The following is a 21,447-nucleotide window of genomic DNA, read 5'->3' on the forward strand; positions in this document are numbered from 1 at the left end:
GGGGGTGACCTGTTTTCACAGATCCTCACTCAGACGCCCGCCTGACCAAAGTCGTGGAGCCACACAAAGGAGGGGAGAGGGCAGGCCCCCTCCCTCCACACTCACACACTCTTACCAGACATTCATTCAGAGTGTAAACAATCCATTCAATTCCTAACCACTTCCCAACTCCTGAGGGAGCTCTACAGCCTCCCCCAATCACCTTGAAATGATCAATCACAATACCCAAGGAGCAGTCTGAGTCCGTCCCATAACGTCCGTCCAGTAAGTCCACAGCAAAAAAACATACAAACACAGAAAAGGGCCAAAAATACAGCATTCCAACTCCATGGAAGCAAAAGACGATGGCCTTACGCCAAACCGGCAGGAGCGACCCGCCTCGTCTCAAATCCGTGAGGGGAAACCACATCCCTCGTGAGGGGAATACGCATCCCTCCTGGGGAGAGGAACGTCTTCCAACTCTCCCCCGCCCATGGTCCTTCAGCAGTGCGTCAACCTAGACTGCTTCGGGCACTGACAGATTTCAGAAACAAGCTCCCACAGAACAGAACACACAACGACACAGACACCTACCGCGGTCAGTCAGACTCTCCGGATCGGGGGTCCCTTGATGGTCTTGGGAACTCCAGGCGAGCCCCCAAATGTTATGCCCAGATTTCAAGATCCCCAAAAGCCCCCCAGGGAGCCAGCCCAGTCTGATGCAAAAGCAAAGAGTCTTTATTCGAGCTAGCTCGGATCCCCGACCACACTCACCGACGCAACGGCAAGCCAAGTGGCAGAGAGAGAGAACTCTGGGTGGAGAGAGGTTTTATAGGGGGGTTGAAGTAAGGGGAGGAGAAAGGACTGTGGGCCCTGCTGATTGGCCAGGCGCAAGTCGGTGTCTTGTTACACAGGATGTGGTCATATCTATAGCACGCACTTCCCTTGATTGTCATTGGTTAGTTTAAAGAAGTCCTGGGTGTGGCTAGCAGAGGCTTGGGCTTCCGGGAAGAAGCCTTGCCGAGCACATGGCTGCCCAAAAATGGAGGATTCAAGATAAGATGGAGGGTGTAGCCCTTACCCTGGGGCAAGATGGAGGGCGTAGTCCTTGCCCTTTCAGCACCCTGAGCTTCACCCTGTACCAGTGGCTTCAGACAGTCAACTGCTCCAGCCACAGATAGCAGTGGCCCTGGGCAACATGCTGAAGATAAGGAATGGGAGGAGAACAAGAAAGAGGAGAAGCAGTCCAGAAATGACGTGCGGGATGGTGAAGAAACCTTGCCATGCTAGTAGTCATCAGTTGTGCAATGGTGCGGGTTGCCCTGAACAAAGCAAAAGAAGGTTGGACTTGCATTGTCATTGCCCATCTTCTGCCCACAATCCAGAACTTGGATATCATTGCTGTCATGTCACAGGGGATAGTAATTGGGAAGGGGACCCATAAAGAACTAATGGCCCAGAAAGAAGCCTACTACAGACTAATTCCTTAAATGCCTGGCAGCAATTTAAAAAGGACATGAAAGAACTGTCTCATTCTTGTTCTTATATGTTTATTTCTAGTCTGCAGATGCAGAATGAAAAGTCTTAAAAGGACTCAAGCTCTGCAAATGGCATACACCTTTCTAAATTTATTAAGAAAACAAAAATGGGGAAATGCTGGAGGCTAAGACCAAGAGTAGTTAGCATATCAATGCGATATTCAGCATAATATTGCCCTGCTGTTGGCCAAATGGCTCAAGGCAATCCCCTAACCTGATAATCCTTTTACTGTTTACCAAACTTTACCTTTGATATGTCTGTATGCATTCCTAACAGGCAAATGTGTATTCAAGTGAATAGAAGCAAATGAGACCCAGAAGTCAGAGAGCCTCTCCACTAGAGAAAGGTTTTTTGCCTGCCCCCCCCCCATGCCATCTAAATTCTTATTTCTTGTCTAGTGTATTTGCTTGTGCATGGCTCCTTTTCCGGATCCTGAACCCTAGCCACAAATGAATGTAGCATTCACACTCCACCTTTAGGGTGACTCAGCCAGAGCCTGTGACACCAGGCACCTCTCCAAATGCACTTCTTGTGTCCTCTGTGTGGACAAAAAGGTGTGCAGTGATAAATCATAAACCCTTCCTTGGGCAGGTCATGGTGGGTAGCGATGGCCCGGGCCATGAAAGGTTTTTAAGCCAGCCCTGGCCAGTGTTGTTGTTCATTTAGGTCAGTGGTCGGCAAACTCATTAGTCAACAGAGCCAAATATCAACAGTACAATGATTGAAATTTCTTTTGAGAGCCAAATTTTTAAAACTTAAACTATATGGGTAGGTACATTGTTATTAACTTAATTAATAATTTTGGATTGAGTACTTAGTATTAACAACATGAGTTCAATACACTAATATATTTATGGAATGCCTATTATGTGTCTAAGGCTGGAGATAACATGACATCCTTCTGGAACTTACATTCTAGTGAGGAAGATCAACTTTAAATAAATAAATAGTCACATCAAATAATTGCAGTTGTCATGAGTGCTAAGGAAGGAAACAGTAAGCGATAGAAGTTATTTAGCAAGGGTAGGCATTTAAACCCCTCTAAGCAGATAAGTTTCATTTTATAATAATAAAGCCACCAACACAAAATAATTACAATTCTTAAATCGATGACAAAAATACCTGTAGGATTTGCAGCTGGTTGGAAAAATACAGGTAACTTTATGCTTCGAGAAGGTACTTTTGTCACCCGCGCGCGATTTGCAGACGCGACTAGCACTAACCACTGCACAATGAGACTGCTGACTGACTGGCTCACTCAACTCGTACATGAATCAGGGGTGCCTCCCCTGCACTGTGTATCCTGCGGCCCGCCTGCACCACGTCTCCCGTCGCCCAACCGACCAACACCCCCCACTTCTTCTAATGCCACTTCTTCAAAATACACTCGCCCAGGCTGAAAACCGACTTCTGCGCATGGGCCACGAAGTTTCAATCGCACTCTATGTGCGTGCCCACATGTGGTATTTTGTGGAAGAGCCACACTCAAGGGGCCAAAGAGCTGCATGTGGCTCACAAGCTGCGGTTTGCTGACCACTGATCTAGGTTAACACACCTTTGAAATACCACAGTGAACCTCTTTTTCATTCCCTCCAAGGTGTAACTATCCTCAAGGGAGCACACAATCTTATCAATTGTGCATTGGCCCTTGCTTTCTTGCATCTTCATGTCATCCTTCTCAACTCCAAATGCATAACTGAGACTACAAACTGTCATTCTCAGGAGGACTTGAGATCCTCCTTCCTGTCACTTGTCATCAGTTTTGGCTCAAATAAACTCTTATGAAAATTATCTATAGGTTTGGATGTTTCTAATGTTGACATGGGTATTAATAGTAGAACTATATTTTTGATACACCAGAATTTTTTTCATTCTAAAATTTGAAATGCAGTGCAGAAGTTCTAAGAGTGGGCTCTGATGTCAGGCTGCCTGGATTCAAGAGCTACATGTCCCGCCAGTAGGACCAGCTGTGTGACCTTGGGCAGGTTGCTTAAACTCTCTGGGCTTCCATTTTCTCAATTGTACAATGGAAATAAACAACCATGGTACCTAGTTCCTAGGGCTTTGAGGGAAATCAATTGGTCAGTAAAATAATGTGTTTAGAACTGTTCTTACCTTCTAGGAAGCACTCAATAATCCCAAGCTACTCTCCTTTTTAAAAAAAATTTTTTTTTATTGATTGCAGAGAGGAAGAGAGAGATAGAAACAACAATGATGAGAATCATTGATTGGATGCCTCCTGCACGCCCCCTACAAGGATCAAGCCTGCCCCCTGCCCATATACCCCGACCAGGAATCAAACTATGACCTCCTGGTTCATAGGTTGACACTCAACCACTGAGCCACCATGGCCGGTGCTACTCTTCTTTTTAAAAGCCAACCTTTAGGAGACCCTCAGTGGTACCAGAAGATTTTAAATTTGAGCAGCATAGACGGATTTGACTGAGATTAGGCTGTAGACTATGGCTGAGTGAGGACCAGTTGGCCAGTGCTGCCCGGCTGCTTTGTGTCCTTGGTGGGGCGCTCAGGTTGTGGCTGATTGACCATCTGTGGCTCCTAGGAGGGCACTTTAGGGTGCGGCCATCCTAGGTTGTGGTACAGGGAGATGTCCTTTTCCCTTCTATTTTGTGGGTGGGTGTGGTCAGGGTCTTCACTCATAGCCCATCCCCCAGGGCAGCCAATCAGTCCCTGTGCCTGGTCCTGTCCCCCTGGCCCTGGTGCAAGGCCGGGGACTCACCTGACTTTGTGCTGTCCAGCCTGAAGGGATGGGTGATACACAGCAGCCCTGGGGGAAGCCAGAGACCACAGAAGGCTATGGGGTGAGCTCTTGTTTTACTATTACATTTTGGGTCAACATCTTTTTAAAGTAGACTTTACTTTTTAGAGCAGTTCTAGGTTCACAACAAAATTGAGCCAAGGCACAAAGACTCCCCATCTGCTCTCTGCCCCCCCCGTACAGTCTCCCCCATTTTCAACACTCCTCACCAGAGTGGTGCATTTGTTACAATTAGTGAACCTACACTGACACATCATTAGCACCCTCAGTCCATAGTTTACTCTTGGTGCTGTACATTCTATGGTTTGGACAGATGTGTAGTGACATGTAACCCCCATTGCTAATCCTACGGAGTAGTTTCACTGCCCTAAAAATCCTCTGTGCTCAGCTACTCAGCCCTCCCCACCCCAACCCCTGATCTTTTACCATCTCCATAATTGGTTGCCTTTCCCAGAATGTCATAAGGTTGGGCTCACCAGTCTGTAGCCATTTCAGACTGGCTTGGTTCACTCAGGAATATGTATTTAAGTTCCTAATGTCTTTTCTTGGCTGGGCCCTCATTTTTAGAACTGCTTATCCCCAAATGCCTTTGTGCTCTGTAGAAGAGGGGGGTGACATGGCTGTCCCTTTAAGCTTATCCTCCTCAGCATAGTCCTGTGTGTGGTGCCCCAGCAGGCAGCTGGGGCGTGGACTGTGGCATTGAAACCACAGAGGGGAGAACATGGCGGCCAGTGTGCTCGGCTCCTCTCTTCCTGAGAATAGCATCCACCTCCCCACTGAGCCTTTACCATCTCGCCTCCGGGAGGTTGCCCCTGGCTTTTTGGGCCTCTCGGGTCTTCATTTCTCCTGGCCCCTCACTCCAGGCCTCGCTTCCCTCCCCTACCAGTCATCCCCTTCTCAACTCTCCCGATGGCCCATCAGAACATACCTGTGTGCTCTGCTCCCCTCTCCTCTGCAGTCAGCCTTTTTCTGAGCTCTTTCTGGAGCTTTATGGCTCTGTTGGACCCGCCCTAGAGGGAGGGATAAGGCGAGGGCTGGTTCAACCAAGGTGTGGAGCCATGTAGGGCTCAGGGGGCTCCCAGAGGGCAGGGGTGGTGGCCGAGGATGGGCACGGACGGGGCTCTGCAGCCAGGGGGTCCTGTTGCCCCTACAAGTACCCAAGTTTGGAAATGCCCCAGTCCTCCACCACTTAAGCTTGGGGTTCACTTCTGTTTCTCCCAAAACCTGTGCCCTAGTTGTCTGTTTCCTTTCATTCCTCCTGTCATAGGGCACCATCCACAGGAGCTGTCTATGGTGTCGTATTCCCTGTTGGGAGCAATGCGAGCTGTGTGATGCCATAATTTATTAAAGTAAAGGCTGAGTTTCAGAGGCCAGAGATAAAGACAAGAGGAAATTTACCAGCAAGCAGTCTCAGCTGAAGTGAATGGATGGACAAAGGCGGAGGCTGATAGAGTCAGATACCAACAACAAAAATAGGGGACCTGACCCACGTCTAGGATGGGGATCCAGAGCCTGAGCCAGAGCCAGAGCAGCACAGGGAGCTTGAAGCCACTGATATGAGACTCTAGAAGAAGTCTTCTTTGCATCCCGGAGACCCTGAAAGGATGCAGAAGTAAGGGAAGGATTGGCTGGGAGAAAGTCCTCAGGATGGCTGTGGCCAGGGCCCAGAGAAAGGAGAAGGGACAGAGGCTGGGTTGTGGGGGAGGCACCTGTGCAGGGAGGGGACACAGTACTAAGATGGCTTAGTTAGATGACAAGGGCAAGCTTGGGCTTGATAGAAAGAACCAACAGGTCTTTATCTTCTTAATCACCAAGTCTTGAGTGCTTATTTTTTATTGTTATACTAGAGGCCTGGTGCACAAATTTGTCCAAGTCTTGAGTGCTTATTTTTTTATTGTTATACTAGAGGCCTGCTGCATGAATTTGTGCACAGGTTGTGTTCAGCTGGCCTGCCCTGATCAGGCCTGGTTGGGTCTGGCTGGCTGGGAGGGAGAGGCCTCGGACAGTTGGCTAGCCAGCAGCGCCCCCTGTTCGAACTCCTGGTTGAACTCCCAGTTAAGGTGAGCAATTTGAATATTAGCCTTTTATTATATAGGACTAGAGGCCTGGTGCACGAAATTCATGCATGGGAGGAGGTCCCTCAGCCCAGCATGCACCCTTTCGCAATCTGAGACCCCTTGGGGTATGTTTGACTGCCGGGATCGGGCCTAAACTGGCAGTCAGACATCCCTCTCACAATCCGGGACCACTGGCTCCTAACCACTTGCCTGCCTGCCTGCCTGCCTGATTGCCCACTGCATCTGCCTGCCTGCCTGGTCGCTCCTATCCCCTTTTCCTTCCTGATCACCCCTAATCACTTGCCTGCCTGCCTGATCTCTCCTAAATGCCTAAGAAGGACAGGTGGCTGATTCTGGAAGGTGTGTACGTCCACAAGGAGGATTTGGGGCATCCAGAGGCCAAGGGGGATGACAATGGAGGCTTGGTCCCCAGGGAACCTGGAGGGTTAGACAGAGGCCACCAGCACAGACTCCACAAGTCAACTTCAAGCCCCAGACTTCGTGGTTGACAGCCCTGTAACTGTGGTCCTCCAGCTGTAGAGACCTTGTCCCATCGCTGCTGCCCTCAGGCCCTGTGAGTGCTGGCAGGTTGCTGTGAAGAAGTCCTGGTCTCTTGGCTGGCCAGCTGGGCCACCCCGTGTAGCTGGACTTGGGTTTCTCCAGGGCACCTATGTTTTCAGAGGACCAGTCAGACTGGCCATGAGGATTCTGGGGTCTCCCTATCTTGAGTCAGGGTCAGGGCTTGGGTGGGGACATCTGCTAGTCTCCCTTCTACCCCCCGAGGAGAGCCTGAGGATAGAGCCACCTTCAGGCCTGGGATGCTGCACACTCGAGAATGCTGGGATCACACTCGGGCTCTAGGTCAGACCAGACTTCCAGTGTGGAAAATGAGATGACCGTCTGGGGACAGCCCTCTCAGTGTCACTGCCCTGTCTCTCTGGCCTGTCTCCCCAGCGTGACCTAGACTTCTGAGGATGGGACTCTAGCGTCCTCGTCTTTGTCTCCCTTTGTATCCTGGGTTTGCATCAGGCTTAATGCAAGGAGAGAAATACTGGTAAGTAGACTCCAGGGACTAGCAGGGAAGGAGGTGGGAAATTGGTGTCCTGCGAGGACCACCAGGGACCGGATCTCATGAGAGGGAGAAGTGAACTCTCTGGGGTTCTTGGGCTCCTTTCTGAGGGGCAAGGCTCAGGTTCTCTTGCCATCTCATTAGGGGGGAGACAGTGTGGTCATAGCCAAGGGAACAGCCAAAATCATGATTAGGGCCAAGGGACAAGAAAGGGACAGGGTGGGGGAAGACAGTGTATGAGAAGTAGGTGTATTTTGGAATTTGCATTTCCTAAGCTGTGGGTCAGTCCCTCAGTCCCTCAACAAGCACGGCTGGGTGCCCACTAAATGCAGCCTGGGAAAGGCACTGAGATGTAGGAGCAGATGGGCCTTTGAGAGGAGCTTAGTTATGAGAGAGGAGCTTCCAGGGCAGGACTAGAGCTCTCAGAGACACCACCCAGCCCCGCACTTCTTCAGACAGGTGAGGACAGACAGAGGTCAGCAGTCTGCAGGCCAGAAGAGGGCCTTCATGTGACTTTGCTGGTATCTTGACCTTGGATCTCCAGCCTCCAGAGCTGTGAGCAATAGACTTCTGCTCAGAAACGCCCCAGCCTGTGGCATTTTGTTATAGCTGCCTGAAGGGACTAAGAGGACAGGCAGCCACTTTCCTAGAGTTTCTACAAATCAATGTAAGCACGTGTGTAGTCTTATAAGTCAATATACATCCTCCTCTCTTATGCAGAAGTTGGCACGCTGTAGAGATTGTTCTATACCTGTGCTCTTTTCTTCCTTAGGTTTCCCACCCCCCAGCCCCCATTGGTACAGAGAACGTGCTCCTTGCACCGTGTGGACGTGCCATAGTTTATTCAGACCTGCAAGCTCTCTCCCATAGATGGATGTTTGGGTTGTTTCCAGACGTTGCTATGACAAACAGCTCTGCAGTGAGTCACTGTGTACACACTTTTTTCTGTGTTTGTGAGCAGATCCTGGGATAAACCGCTAGACATTGGATCAATGTGTCCAAGGGTAAAGGTGTTGGCAATTTTGCTAGATTTTTCCCATAGCGTCTCCCTACCGTTGCCCTAATTTGCCCACCCCTTGGTGACGTAGGGGAGTTCCCCCACAGACTCCCAAGTGGGAGCTGTCAGCCTCAGGCTTTTAAAACCAATGTGACAGGAAAAAAATGGCGGAGGTTTAGATGGACGTGTTGGTGCTTTGTCCCGGAGCAGATAAGGCCAAGCAGCTGAAACGGGTAACATACAGCCCGAACAAAGAGAGGAGATTCAGCTGAGAAACAGTCTGCAGCCAGGAAAGACAGAGAACTCCTAGAAAATGGGGATTGTTAGAGATTGAGGCTGAAACCTCCCCCCGCCAGCTCAGCCACGAGACCGCGCCATTTTGAGCAGCTGTTATCCGCATCCAGAGATCGGCTACTAACCCGGAGGCAACAGCTCTCAAGCAGCAAGACTACATGAACTCAGAGGAGACCTGCTTCCCTCCACGGAAAGGTTAGACTCCCCCCAAAGGTGCAGTTTGCAATTCAGGTAGGATCGAGGAACGCGCGTGTGGGCGGGGGGAAATCTGCGCCCCACAAAGTCCGCGCCCATTGAGGCCAGCGTGACCCGCAAGTGGGGAGGGCTCCTGCAGGGCTGCTCACAGAAGGTAACACTATAAATAAGCCCATAGTTGGACTGGATGCAAAGGGGCAGCCTCAGAATCTTCCAGCCAGCCTGCTACTTGGTGCCAGGGGCCAGAGCGCATGCAGAGACTCTGCGCAAATCTGGAAGGTGGAGCCCAGCGAGTTCACACAGCTCCCAGGCTCTTGTTTACACACTTCCTCTTAAATCTGTGAGTTTGATTGTTGAGCCCAGTGCATGGGATTGCCCAGTTGGGGTCGCTAGCGGAGCCTGTAGGGGAAGATTGTTTTTGGGGAGCCTGGGAAACAGAGCTGGGAGTGGCGCCTGGGGAGCCAGTTCTGGGCGGAGCTGGTTCAGGTACAATAGAGAGCTCCTGGTCAGAGAGGACATATAGCCTTGGAGGTCAATCCAGACACACTGCCACCCAGAGGCAGAGCCACGAATTGACTCTTCTGTAAATACAGATAAGGCAGTATGGGAGACCAATACAGCCTGCCTTAAAATCAGGACTGTGGCTTACAACACGGAGGAACAGTGTATCAGAGGGAAATTCAACATTCTCCTGAATTCCAGGCATGCCAAAAAGAAGAGTAGAAGATCTGAAGCACCTGCATTACTGCACATTTTTATTTTTATTTTTTTAAATTACTTTTTCACCTTTTAACTAAGAAAACATTTTTCCCCTTTTTCTCTTTTTTTTCTTCTTTTTTTCCCATCACCTGATTTTACCCTTTCAATTACTACATTTTTATTTTTAACTAGTATTATTACTGCTACCATTTTACCATTTTTTAAAGTGTCATTTTGTTTTGTCTTTATTTTATTTTGGGACTATTGTTCTCCATTCTATTTTCATCGTCCCTTTAGCAACATTTCTCTCTACCTCAATTTTGCCTCTGTGCTAAAACCCTCTTCCCCACTTTTTCCCTTTTGTTGTCCTGTTTCTCTTACCCTACTCCAGCTTTAGATTTTCCCTATTCTTTTTACCCCCGTCAAAATTTCACCCTACTTATATATCCTTTGTCCAATCCCCTGCTCTAAATCTTATACACCTTTCCCTTATCGTCCTTCACTATCCAAAATTTTTTCTTCTTCTTCTTCTTCTTCTTCTTCTTCTTCTTCTTCTTCTTCTTCTTCTTCTTCTTCTTTTCTCTCTCTATTGTTTTATTGTTGTTTGCTTGATTGAAGAGTATATTGGGGTTATTTTTAGGATTGCTTTTGAGGTTATTCTGCTTATTCTTTTTATTTTTCTGCCCCCCCCACCCCCCGGTTATTTTGGTGCTTCTGTTTTCCCTTGCATCGCTTGATATTATTGGTTGTTGGTAGTTTGTATTCATCTCCAGGAATCTGTTGCTGTAATTTGTTGGTATTAGTGGCGGTTCAATAGGAGTTTTCTCCTCATATAAATAGTCTCTTCCCCTTTTATACTTCATTCTCTTTTCTCTCTTACTTTTTTTTCTTTTCCTCTTCTTTTTTCCCCTCCCTTATTCCAATTTTATTTTTGCACTCCTTTTTTCTTTCTTTTTTCTCTTCTTTCTCTTTCTCTTCTATCTTCCTTATCTCCTAACTCTCTTTGCTCGGGTGGCCACCTTTATTTGGGGTTATTAATATTGTAAATACATTCGTGTTCAGTGCCTGGTACGTTGTGCCTTGTTGTGTTGTATTTGGTGCCTTTAAAATAATGCAGCAGATTCAAGCAATGGCGGCCTCCTGATCACCACACGCTCTGTCTGGGGAACAGTTACTGTGTGTGAAGCCTCCCCCCACCAGCCAGAAGAGCCACCACAGCTGTGAACAGCACCCACCAGAGGCCCTGCTACCAACGGAGGAGCAGGTGCTACCACAACCGCCCAAGGAGCAACCACAGCCCGAGGAGCCACTGCCACCCAGGGAGCAGCCACTGCCACCCAGGGAGCAGCCACTGAACGACTCAACAACTAGATATGTCAGTGAGATCAAACATGTCAGTGAGATCAAACATGGGTAGACAAAGAAACCCCCAAAGAAAAGAAAAGGAGGAGACAGAGATATGCAACATGACGGAAAAAGAATTCAGAATAAGGTTCCTAGAGTACATGCACCGGATGTTCAAGAAGCAAGAAGAAACAGATGAAAAACTCAACTACTTATGCAAGAAGCTAGAAGAAACAGATGAAAAAATCAACAACTTAAGTAAGTCCGAAGAAAAAATGAAGAGCGACATAGCTGCAATAAAAAACACCATTGAAAGTATCAACAGTAGACTGGGAGAAGCGGAGGACCGAATTAGTGAATTAGAAGACAAGGAAGCAAAACACACTCAAACTGTACTGCAAATGGAGAAAAAAATTAAAAGACAGGAGGAGAGCCTAAGGGAGCTTTGGGACAACATGAAACGAAACAACATACGAATAATAGGGGTGCCAGAACAACAGAAAGATGAACATGGATTAGAAAACCTATTCGAAGAAATAATATCAGAAAACTTCCCTGAGGTGGGGAAGAAAAAAGTCACACAAGCCCAGAGAGTCCCAAACAAGGGGAACCCGAAAAGACCCACACCAAGACACATCATAATTACCATGGCAAATGTTCAGGACAAAGAGAGAATCTTACAGGCTGCAAGAGAGAGACGGAAAGTTACATACAAGGGATCTCCCATTAGACTATCAAATGATTTCTCAACAGAAACGCATCAGGCCAGAAAAGAATGGACGGAAATCTACAAAGTAATGCAAAGCAAAGGACTGAATCCAAGAATACTCTATCCAGCAAGGCTATCATTCAAAATTGAAGGGGAAATAAGAAGCTTCACAGACAAAAAAAGGCTAAGGGAGTATATCACCACCAAGCCAGCCATACAAGAAATGCTAAAGGGACTGGTATAAAAAGAAGAAATAAAAAGCTCAGAAAGAAAACAGCCACACACAAAAAAAGAAATGGCTACAAACAAGTACCTTTCAATAATAACTTTAAATGTAAATGGACTAAATGCTCCAACCAAAAGACATCGAGTGGCTGAATGGATAAAAAAACATGACCCATACATCTGCTGCCTACAAGAGACCCACCTCATTAGAAGGGACTCACACAGACTGAAAGTGAAGGGATGGAGGAATATCTTTTAGGCAAATGGAAAGGAAAAGAAAGCTGGGGTAGCAATACTTATATCGGACAAAATACATCTCAAAGTGAAGGCCATAACCACAGATAAGGAAGGCCACTTCATAATACTAAAGGGATCAATACAACAAGAGGATATAACCCTGATAAACATATATGCACCCAATGCAGGAGCACCCACATACATAAGAAAACTTCTGGAAGATATCAGGGGAGAGATCGACAACAATACAATCATAGTAGGGGACTTTAATACACCACTGACATCACTGGATAAATCTGCTAGACAAACAATCAGCAAAGAAACAGCAATCCTAAATGACTCACTAGATCAGATGGACTTAATTGACATCTTCAGAACACTTCACCCCAAAGCCATGGAATATACATTCCTCTCAGGTGCTCATGGGACATATTCAAAAATAGACCACATATTGGGTCACAAGCAAAGTCTCCACAAATTCAAGAAGATTGAAATCATAAAAAGCATCTTCTCAGACCACTTTGGCATAATGTTAGAAATAAACTACAATAAAAACAACCCAAAATACTCAAACACTTGGAAGCTGAATAGCATGTTATTAAATGTTGATTGGGTTACCAATGACATCAAAGAAGAAATTACAAACATCCTGGATACTAATGACAATGAAAACACAACAATCCAAAACCTATGGGACACAATGAAAGCAGTCCTGAGAGGGAAGTTTATAGCTCTACAGGCCTATCTCAAAAAACAAGAAAAAATGGTAGTTAATCATCTAACTCTACAACTCAAAGAATTAGAAAGAGAGCAACAAGAAAACTCCAGAGTGAGCAGAAGGAAGGAGATAATAAAGATTAGAGCAGAAATCAATGAAATAGAGACCAAAAAAACAATACAGAAAATCAATGAAACCAAGAGCTGGTTCTTTGAAAGGATAAACAAGATTGATGAACGTCTAACCAGGCTCACCAAGAAGCAAAGAGAGAGGTCCCAAATAAACCAAATCAGAAATGATAGAGGCGAAATAACAACAGACCCCACAGAAATACAAATGATTGTTAAACAATACTACGGACAACTCTACTCCAACAAACTAGACAACCTGGAGGAAATGGACAAATTCCTAGAAAAATACAACATTCCAAAACTCAATCAGGAAGAATCTAAAAATATCAATAGGCCTAAACTATGGAAGAAATTGAAGCAGTTATCAAAAAGCTTCCAGCAAACAAAAGCCCAGGACCAGACGGCTTCTCAGGGGAGTTTTACCAAACTTTCAAGGAAGAACTAAAACCTATCATCCTCAGATTACTACAAAAAGTTCAAGAGGAAGGAACACTTCCAAACACATTCTATGAAGCTAGCATCACCCTAATACCAAAACCAGGTAAAGACAACACAATGAAAGAGAATTACAGGCCAATATCCCTCATGAACATAGATGCCAAAATCCTCAACAAAATCTTAGCAAATCGGATCCAACGGTACATCAGAAGGATCATACACCATGACCAAGTATGATTTATCCCAGGAATGCAAGGATGGTACAACATCCGTAAATCAATAAACGTGATACATCACATAAACAAATTGAAAGAAAAAAACCACATGGTCATATCAATTGATGCAGAAAAAGCATTCGACAAAATCCAACACCCATTTTTGACAAAAACTCTCAGAAAGGTGGGAATAGAAGGATCATACCTCAACATAATAAAAGCCATATATGACAGGCCCACAGCCAACATCACACTCAATGGACAAAAACTAACACCATTTCCCCTAAGAACAGGAACAAGACAGGGATGCCCACTCTCACCACTCCTGTTCAACATAGTCCTGGAAGTATTAGCCATTGCAATTAGACAAGATGAAGAAATAAAAGGCATCCTAATTGGAAAAGAGGAAGTAAAACTGTCCTTATTTGCAGACGACATGATATTATACATACAAAACCCTAGAGACTCCATCAAAAAACTACTAGACTTAATACATGAATTTGGCAATGTAGCAGGATACAAAATTAACCCCAAGAAATCCGAGGCATTTCTATACACCAATAGTGAACTTTCAGAAAGAGAGATTAGAAAAACAATCCCATTTACCATCGCACCAAAAAAATTAAGATACCTAGGAATAAACTTAACTAAAGAGGTAAAAGACCTCTACTCAGAAAACTACAGGACGTTGAAAAAAGAGATAGAGGAAGACATAAAGAGATGGAAGAACATACCATGTTCTTGGATTGGTAGAATCAACATCATTAAAATGTCCATACTGCCCAAAGCAATCTATAAATTCAACGCACTTCCCATTAAAATACCAATGGCCTTCTTCAAAGATCTAGAACGAACTCTCCAAAAATTCATCTGGAATAAAAAAAGACCCCGAATAGCTGCAGCGATCCTGAGAAAGAACAAAGTAGGTGGGATCTCAATGCCAGATATCAAGCTGTATTACAAAGCCACTGTTCTCAAACCTGCCTGGTACTGGCACAAGAACAGACATATAGATCAATGGAATAGAATATAGAGTCCAGAAATTAGCCCGAACCAATATGCTCAATTAATTTTTGACAAAGAAGGCATGATCATACAATGGAGCCAAGATAGTCTCTTCAATAAATGGTGTTGGGAAAATTGGACAGATATATGCAAGAAAATGAAACTAGACCACCAACTTACACCATACACAAGAATAAACTCAAAATGGATAAAGGACTTAAATGTACGACAGGAAACCATAAAAATTCTAGAAGAATACAAAGGCAACAAAATCTCAGACTTATGCCAAAACAATTTCTTCACTGATACAGCTCCTAGGGCAGTTGAAACTAAAGAGAAACTGAACAAATGGGACTACATCAAAATAAAAAGCTTCTGCACAGCAAAAGAAACCATCAACAAAACAACAAGAAAACCCACCTCTTGGGAAAACATATTTGCCAACATCATATCTGATAAGGGCCTAATCTCCAAAATTTATAGGGAACTTATACAACTTAACAAAAAGAAGATAAACAATCCAATCAAAAAATGGGCAAAGAATCTAAATAGACACCTTTCAAAAGAGGACATTCAGAAAGCCAAGATACATATGAAAACATGCTCAAAGTCACTAATCATCCGAGAGATGCAAATCAAAACAACAATGAGGTACCATCTCACACCTGTCAGAATGGCCATCATCAACAAATCAACAAACAACAAGTGCTGGAGAGGATGTGGAGAAAAAGGAACACTTGTGCACTGCTGGTGGGAATGCAGACTGTTGCAGCCACTATGGAAGACAGTATGGAGTTTCCTCAAAAAATTGGAAATGGAACTCCCATTTGACCCTGTGATCCACTTCTAGAAATATATCCCAAGAAACCAGAAACACCAATCAGAAAGGATATATGCACCCCTATGTTCATAGCAGCACAATTCACCATAGCTAAGATCTGGAAACAGCCTAAGTGCCCATCAGTAGATGAATGGATTAGAAAACTGTGGTACATCTACACGATGGAATACTATGCTGCTGTAAAAAAGAAGGAACTCTTACCATTTGCAACAGCATGGATGGAACTGGAGAGCATTATGCTAAGTGAAACAAGCCAGTCAATGAAGGAAAAATACCACATGATCTCACTCATTCATGGATAATAAAGACCATTACAAACTTTTGAACAATAATAGATACAGAGGCAGAGCTGCCTCAAACTGATTGTCAAACTGCAGTGGGAAGGCCAGGGAGGGTTGGGGGACAGGAGGGAGGGGAGTAAGAGATCAACCGAAGGACTTGTATGCATCCATATAAGCATAACTAATGGACATAAGACACTGGGGGGTAAGGGAGGGCAGGGGTTTGTCAAGGGTGGGGGGGAAAAAGGACACTTATGTAATACCCTTTGTAATACTTTTAGCGAAAAATAAAAAAAAAAGGAAAAAAAATAAAATGAAAGAAAATAAAATAAAACCAATGTGACAGGTAAAGTTCGTGTTTCAGTGGCTGTCATGTGCCTTCGTAATGGAAGTCTTTTCTGGGATAGAGTAGACCAAGGTGAATGGAGGCCATGGGCAGGGGTGTGTCTCCCCCGCTGCGCCCCCCACAAGAAGCAGCACTTGGAGCTGAGCCCTGGAGGGTTTATTATCCATCCCTGTGTGGGGTGGGGGACTCGGGCTTCTATTGCGGAGTTAGCTGGGGGCAGGAATGTCCCAAATAAGTTTGTATTTTTATTTTTTTTATTTTTATTTTTAAATATATTTCTTCATTGATTTCAGAGAGGAAGGAAGAGGGAGAGAGAGATAGAAACATCAATGATGAGAGAGAATCATTGATTGGCTGCCTCCTGCACGCCCCCGTACTGCTGATCAAGTCCTGAACCTGGGCATGTACCCTTGGCCGGAATCGAACCTGGGACCCTTCAGTCCACAGGCTGATGCTCTATCCACTGAGCCAAACTGGTTAGGGCAAGTTTCTATTTTTATATATTTAAGGCCCGTCACCTATGTCGAGGTGCGGGGGTTTCCCATAAAGGTGCTGCTCCTAAGTGGGACATGCACAGGTGGTCTGGACCATCCACTTGAGGCTTGCGCCAATACTTTCTGGTCAGACACTTTCACAGAGACAGCACTGAGATCTGAGCCGAGCCAGAGAAATTACACACAGACAAACAGGTTAGATGCAAGCACACAGGGGGTTTATTTACCAGTTCCTGATGGGTCTCAGACGCTGGGAAGGATCCACTGGCGATGCTCGCTGACACACACAAAGGGGTAGATGGCGCCGTTGGCTGCTGGCTCTTTTGTCGATTGACAGTTAATTGGGCAGAGTTTGGTGCTGGGAACCAAGACGTGAGCACACACAGGTCCTCACGCTCTGGCGACAGGAGAGCTATTCGCTGCTGGGTCCATCAAACTGCCTGATCTTATAACCCTCTGTAGACGTGGTCTTCGTTGGTGTGTGTGTTATCAGCGGCTGCCAAGTGTGGATCCACCGGGGGTCTGTTAATCTATGGGTGTGTACAGGCTTTGAGCGTTCCCATAAGATAGGCTGTTTATCAGTACTAAGCAGAGCAACAAGGGTGCATTCCTGGGTCCCACACAGCATTCCTATATCTAGCGTTACTATAATAGTCCACACAGGGTTACATGCTTTAAGTCTTACATTCTAAGGTCCTAACATTAAGCGTCATAATGATTACTATAACAAGGGGCCCTTCACATGGGCCAGTAAGTCCCATTGTAGCTAAAGGGGGTAGGCTTCCAGCAGTCCCCGCCCTCCTCAGGGATCCATCGCTGCACGTAGTTGGGTCCTTTGTCCCGGGGCCACACGATCACGGTGTCCCTGGATGCCACGGATGGGTCCTCGGGGAAGAAGTTGAAGGGCCGGAGCATGAAGCCCACGGAGTTCCCGGGGGTGGCCATGTTGGGGATGTCCTCTGAGTGGGGGATGTGCAGGAAGCCCACTGTCACCCAGGCCACCAAGTCCTGTGGGAGAGAGGGGTGGGCAGTGCTGACGGGCTCGGAGAGGCGAGGGGTGGGCGACCCTCAAGCTCTCCTCATAAGGAATGGGCAGATCTGGGGACACTGAGCTTGCTCTCCACACAGCAAGGTGCTGCTGTCACAGGCCCCGGGACAGGGTGCAGGTCCTGGGACAGGGCACAGCTCTAGTCTGGGGCTGGGGCTGGAAGAAGGCGGGGCCAGTACCTCTTCTTCAATGTTCTCATTGTTTTGAAGAAACTCTTCAAAGACCACAGGCGGGTCCCAGGGGTCGTTCTGGTTGTAGATGCTGCTGCTGCACAGCTCAGACTCACGGTACTTGGTCACTGCAAGGGGGTACCTGTCGGGCAGAGCAGCCAGGTGGCTCTGGGCACTGGGGGTGGCCCAGCCCCTCCCGGGGAACTTCTGCAGGGTCAATGAAGTGGCTTTCCCTGATTTCCACATCATGTCTTGGGAGCCTGTCAGTCTGACCCAGGGTAAGCGGGGGCTCAGGTGCTCAGAACAGGCCTTCCACTCCCCTCCTCAAACACAGAGCCACCCCCTGTAACACACACACACACACACACACACACACACACACACAACACATACGCACACAACACAGACCAGAGTCTCATAGACAGAAACACAGCCACCCCAGACACAGGATAGAACCCCCCCAGCCCCCCAGCTTCCCAGGCCTCCTCACCTGGCCCAGGTGAAAGCCCGCTCCTCCTGCCAGCCGGGTGGCAGCACCTGCTCAGCCATGGAGTGGATCTGCAGCCTGTAGCTGCGCTGGTGGCCCCAGCGGTTCTCCCTGGGGCTGGTGAAGAGCAGGTACTTGGGCAGAGTCTGTCCGAAGCGGAAGGCCGCCTGTTGCTCACGGGGGTACCCCGTTTGCTCTAGGGTTGGCTGGACCAGCCGGTGCTCCGGGCTCCAGGGGTTGGTGATGTTTTCTAGCTTCATGCCCAGCGTCTGGAAGCTATTCTTGGTGCCTGTGGGTGTGAAGGGAGATGCAGAATGAGGATCCAGCACCCAAAGTACCCCTCCCCCCATTCTACACTGGGTTCTCCACCCCAGACCACGTCCAGCAGCAAACCATCAGGGGCGAAGGGGGTGTCAGGTGTTCGCATGGAGCCAGCTGTGGGGTGGGAGGAAGGGATTAAACACAAAAACCAACAGGGTAACCCGGAGGCCAATGCAATAGCTCACCACAGCGGTGGTGGTTGAGGTGGTACTGTGGGCAGTTGCTTTGAGCCCTGGGTCCCAGGCTTTGGGCTGTCCTGCAGCCCCAGAGAGGGGCGGCCCTCTTTCCCCAGGCAGGGGCTGTGTCCACCACCTGCTGTGCCCAGGGCGTGGGCAGAGGGGGCTGATCCGGGTGGGGAGGGCGGGGTTAGGACAGGGAGCCACCTGTCTGATTCTGGGGGCGGTTCTGACTTGATGTCAGGCCACATCCTGCCACAAGGCCTAGGCCGCAGTGACACCATCAACCCAGGAGACACAGCAAGTAACCCCAATGGTGCTGCGTACACCTCCAGGTGCCAGGCAGCAGCGACCTTGCTGACATCGAGGCATTGTCCTCTCTGCTACCCTGAGCGCACCTTTCTACCCAACCCACCCGACCCAGGGGTCAGCACAGCCCCAGGGCAGGACAGGGTCAAGGCTGCCGCACCCCGGGCAGCACTGGGATGCTGTTCACGTTCACCCCTTCCGGGGGCTCAGGACTCCAGCCCTGCGGGCTCAGAGCAGGTGGGGCAGGTTCTCCTGATGGTGTGCCTCCGGGGTGCAGCATCGTCTCCCACAGTGGGAGTCAGTGTTTGCACACAGAGGTCTGGCCTGGGGACGTCTGGCGCCAGCGAGTCCTACCTGCCACGTCCAGGTCTACGCGGTAGTGCACCAGGTGAGTGTGCATGTTGCCAATCAAGTGCGTGTGCAGGCGTGTTCCGTAGCGCAGCCCCTCGGGCGTGTAGAAGGTGGGGTGCACGTAGCCAGTGGCGTGCATCTTGGCCTCCATCACCCCGTTGGGGTAGAAGATGAAGTCCCAAATGTAGTCATAGTTGTAGACCGTGGACGTCGTCCGCAGCACCAGCACCTGGCCCTGGAGCCCTGCATAGAAGTTGAAACCACCCCTGAAGTTGGAGTTAAAGTGGCGCCGAATGGGCACCCCCGTGGGCATCTCGAAGACACAGAGGGCTCGAGGGTAGTGGACAGGGTCGTCGTCATCGTAGTAGTGGACGGCATCCAGGAAGGTGGCTGTCTCTGGGCAGTCGATGCCGGGGGCCAACTCATGGGTGAAGGTGCCCAAACCCCAGCCCACTTCGCTGTTCTTGGTCTGCATGCCCGCAGGCGTGTGGCCTCCATACAGCACCACTGCCTCCTGGAGGCTCACCTCATAGGCAATGCGCTCCCCACCGAAATGCACGTTCAGCACCTGCAGCCCCGTGGAGGACCGCAGCCTGAAGGCGAAGCTCCAGCCCCCGTAGAGCACAGCGTTGCCCTCCAGCCTGTAGCGGGGGCCTTGGGGCTGGACCAGGTGGGGGCCCTTCACGGTCATGGGGCTGGGGAAGTGCCCGCGTGGCTTGTAGGACGAGAAGAGGGGCGGCTCCTCCGTGCCCTCAGCCCCCTTGCCGTCGGGGAGCGGGTCCTCCAGGACCACCACGTCCACCTCTCCGGCATCGTACTTCCGGGCCAGCTCTTCTGGGCTTCGGTAGAACTTCCCATTGTACCAGACCTGCTCCACCGCCCAGTCCTGGGCGTTCATGCTGCTGTGGTCCAGGAGGAGCTCCAGGCCTGTGGGGTGCAAGAAGAAGCCTTCCACAAAGCGCAGCAAGATGATCCAGGTGCGGCGCTCGCCGGAAGCCAAGCCCTGAGGGGCCACTTCAGTGAAAGTCAGGCATCGGGTGTGGCAGTCCTGGAAGGAGAAGCCCGTGGTGTCCAGGAAAAATCGGTGCAAGGGCCTGGTGGCCTCCTGCAGTGTGTGGCTCAGAAGGACATACTCCGCCGAGGACATGGGCCTGGAGTTCCAGGACATCTGGTGCCCAGACCTGGGGGGCAGCGGGCGCAGGTAGTGGGGCCTTGGCAGGGGACCCACGGCAAACTCGGTGACGTTGGGATGCTCGTGGGCTCCGAAGAAGATGACGGCACGCGCCTCCCGAACAGGCCGCCTCTGACCCTGGTCCAGAAATTTCAGCACCTGCTGCTTCCTGGGCAGCAGCATCTCAATGAGGAACACGTAGTTCTTGGCGATGGTTGATCCTTTCGAGGGCTCCAGCCTCAGGTCCTTCCGGGACCAGAGGAAGTTGCGCACGGCCTTCAGCTCCTCTGTGCTCAGGTCCGCGAACACCGCGGCTTGGCTGCGCAGGTTCCGTGGGGAGTGGTTTGCCATGGCCAGCGCCTGCAGCAACAGGATGGCAGCCATGGCCCAGCCAAGGGCCGGGCTTTCTCGCCTCATGTCTCTAGAATGTGGGAAAGATGAACTTAGTTGTTTTATGGGAAGATATGGGTTTCCACTAAGCTGGCCCCGTAGTTTCCCAATAGACACAGCTTCGTCCCTTGGCCGCCATGCCAGCCATTGGCCATGCTGGCGCAGCTGGGGCCCCAGGCTGCTCAGACCTGTGCTTTCCATTGATTTTAATTCTACACTCTCCTCGCTTGTCTGTAAGTCTTGGTTAGTCCTGCAGATTTTCTTACCTATGTCAACTCCGCTTTTCCCTTATCTGTGCATTATCTCAGAAAGGCTGGAACTCCACTGCTGTGGGCTGAGACTAACAGAAGTTAGCTTATCAATGCGATATTCAGCAGGGCTGAAAATCAGGATAATATTGCCCTGCTGTGGGCCAAATGGCTCAGGGAAATTTTT

The 21,447-nt window shown here is 48.6% G+C and overlaps 1 protein-coding gene across 1 annotated transcript; it reads right to left on the minus strand.

The window, feature by feature from the left end:
• Positions 1-17,327: 17,327 nt before the first annotated feature.
• On the minus strand, positions 17,328-21,039 carry LOC102429483 (amiloride-sensitive amine oxidase [copper-containing]-like). The gene is made up of 4 exons (XM_023748273.1): positions 19,455-21,039; positions 18,298-18,583; positions 17,817-17,949; positions 17,328-17,597 (listed from the first exon to the last, which is right to left on the minus strand). Exons 1-4 carry the CDS (start codon positions 21,037-21,039, stop codon positions 17,328-17,330), a joined length of 2,274 nt encoding a protein of 757 aa, XP_023604041.1.
• Between the last annotated feature and the right edge of the window lie 408 nt (positions 21,040-21,447).

The sequence above is a fragment of the Myotis lucifugus genome, unplaced genomic scaffold (genome assembly GCF_000147115.1).
Source record: "Myotis lucifugus unplaced genomic scaffold, Myoluc2.0 scaffold_1237, whole genome shotgun sequence".
Lineage (NCBI taxonomy): Eukaryota > Metazoa > Chordata > Mammalia > Chiroptera > Vespertilionidae > Myotis > Myotis lucifugus.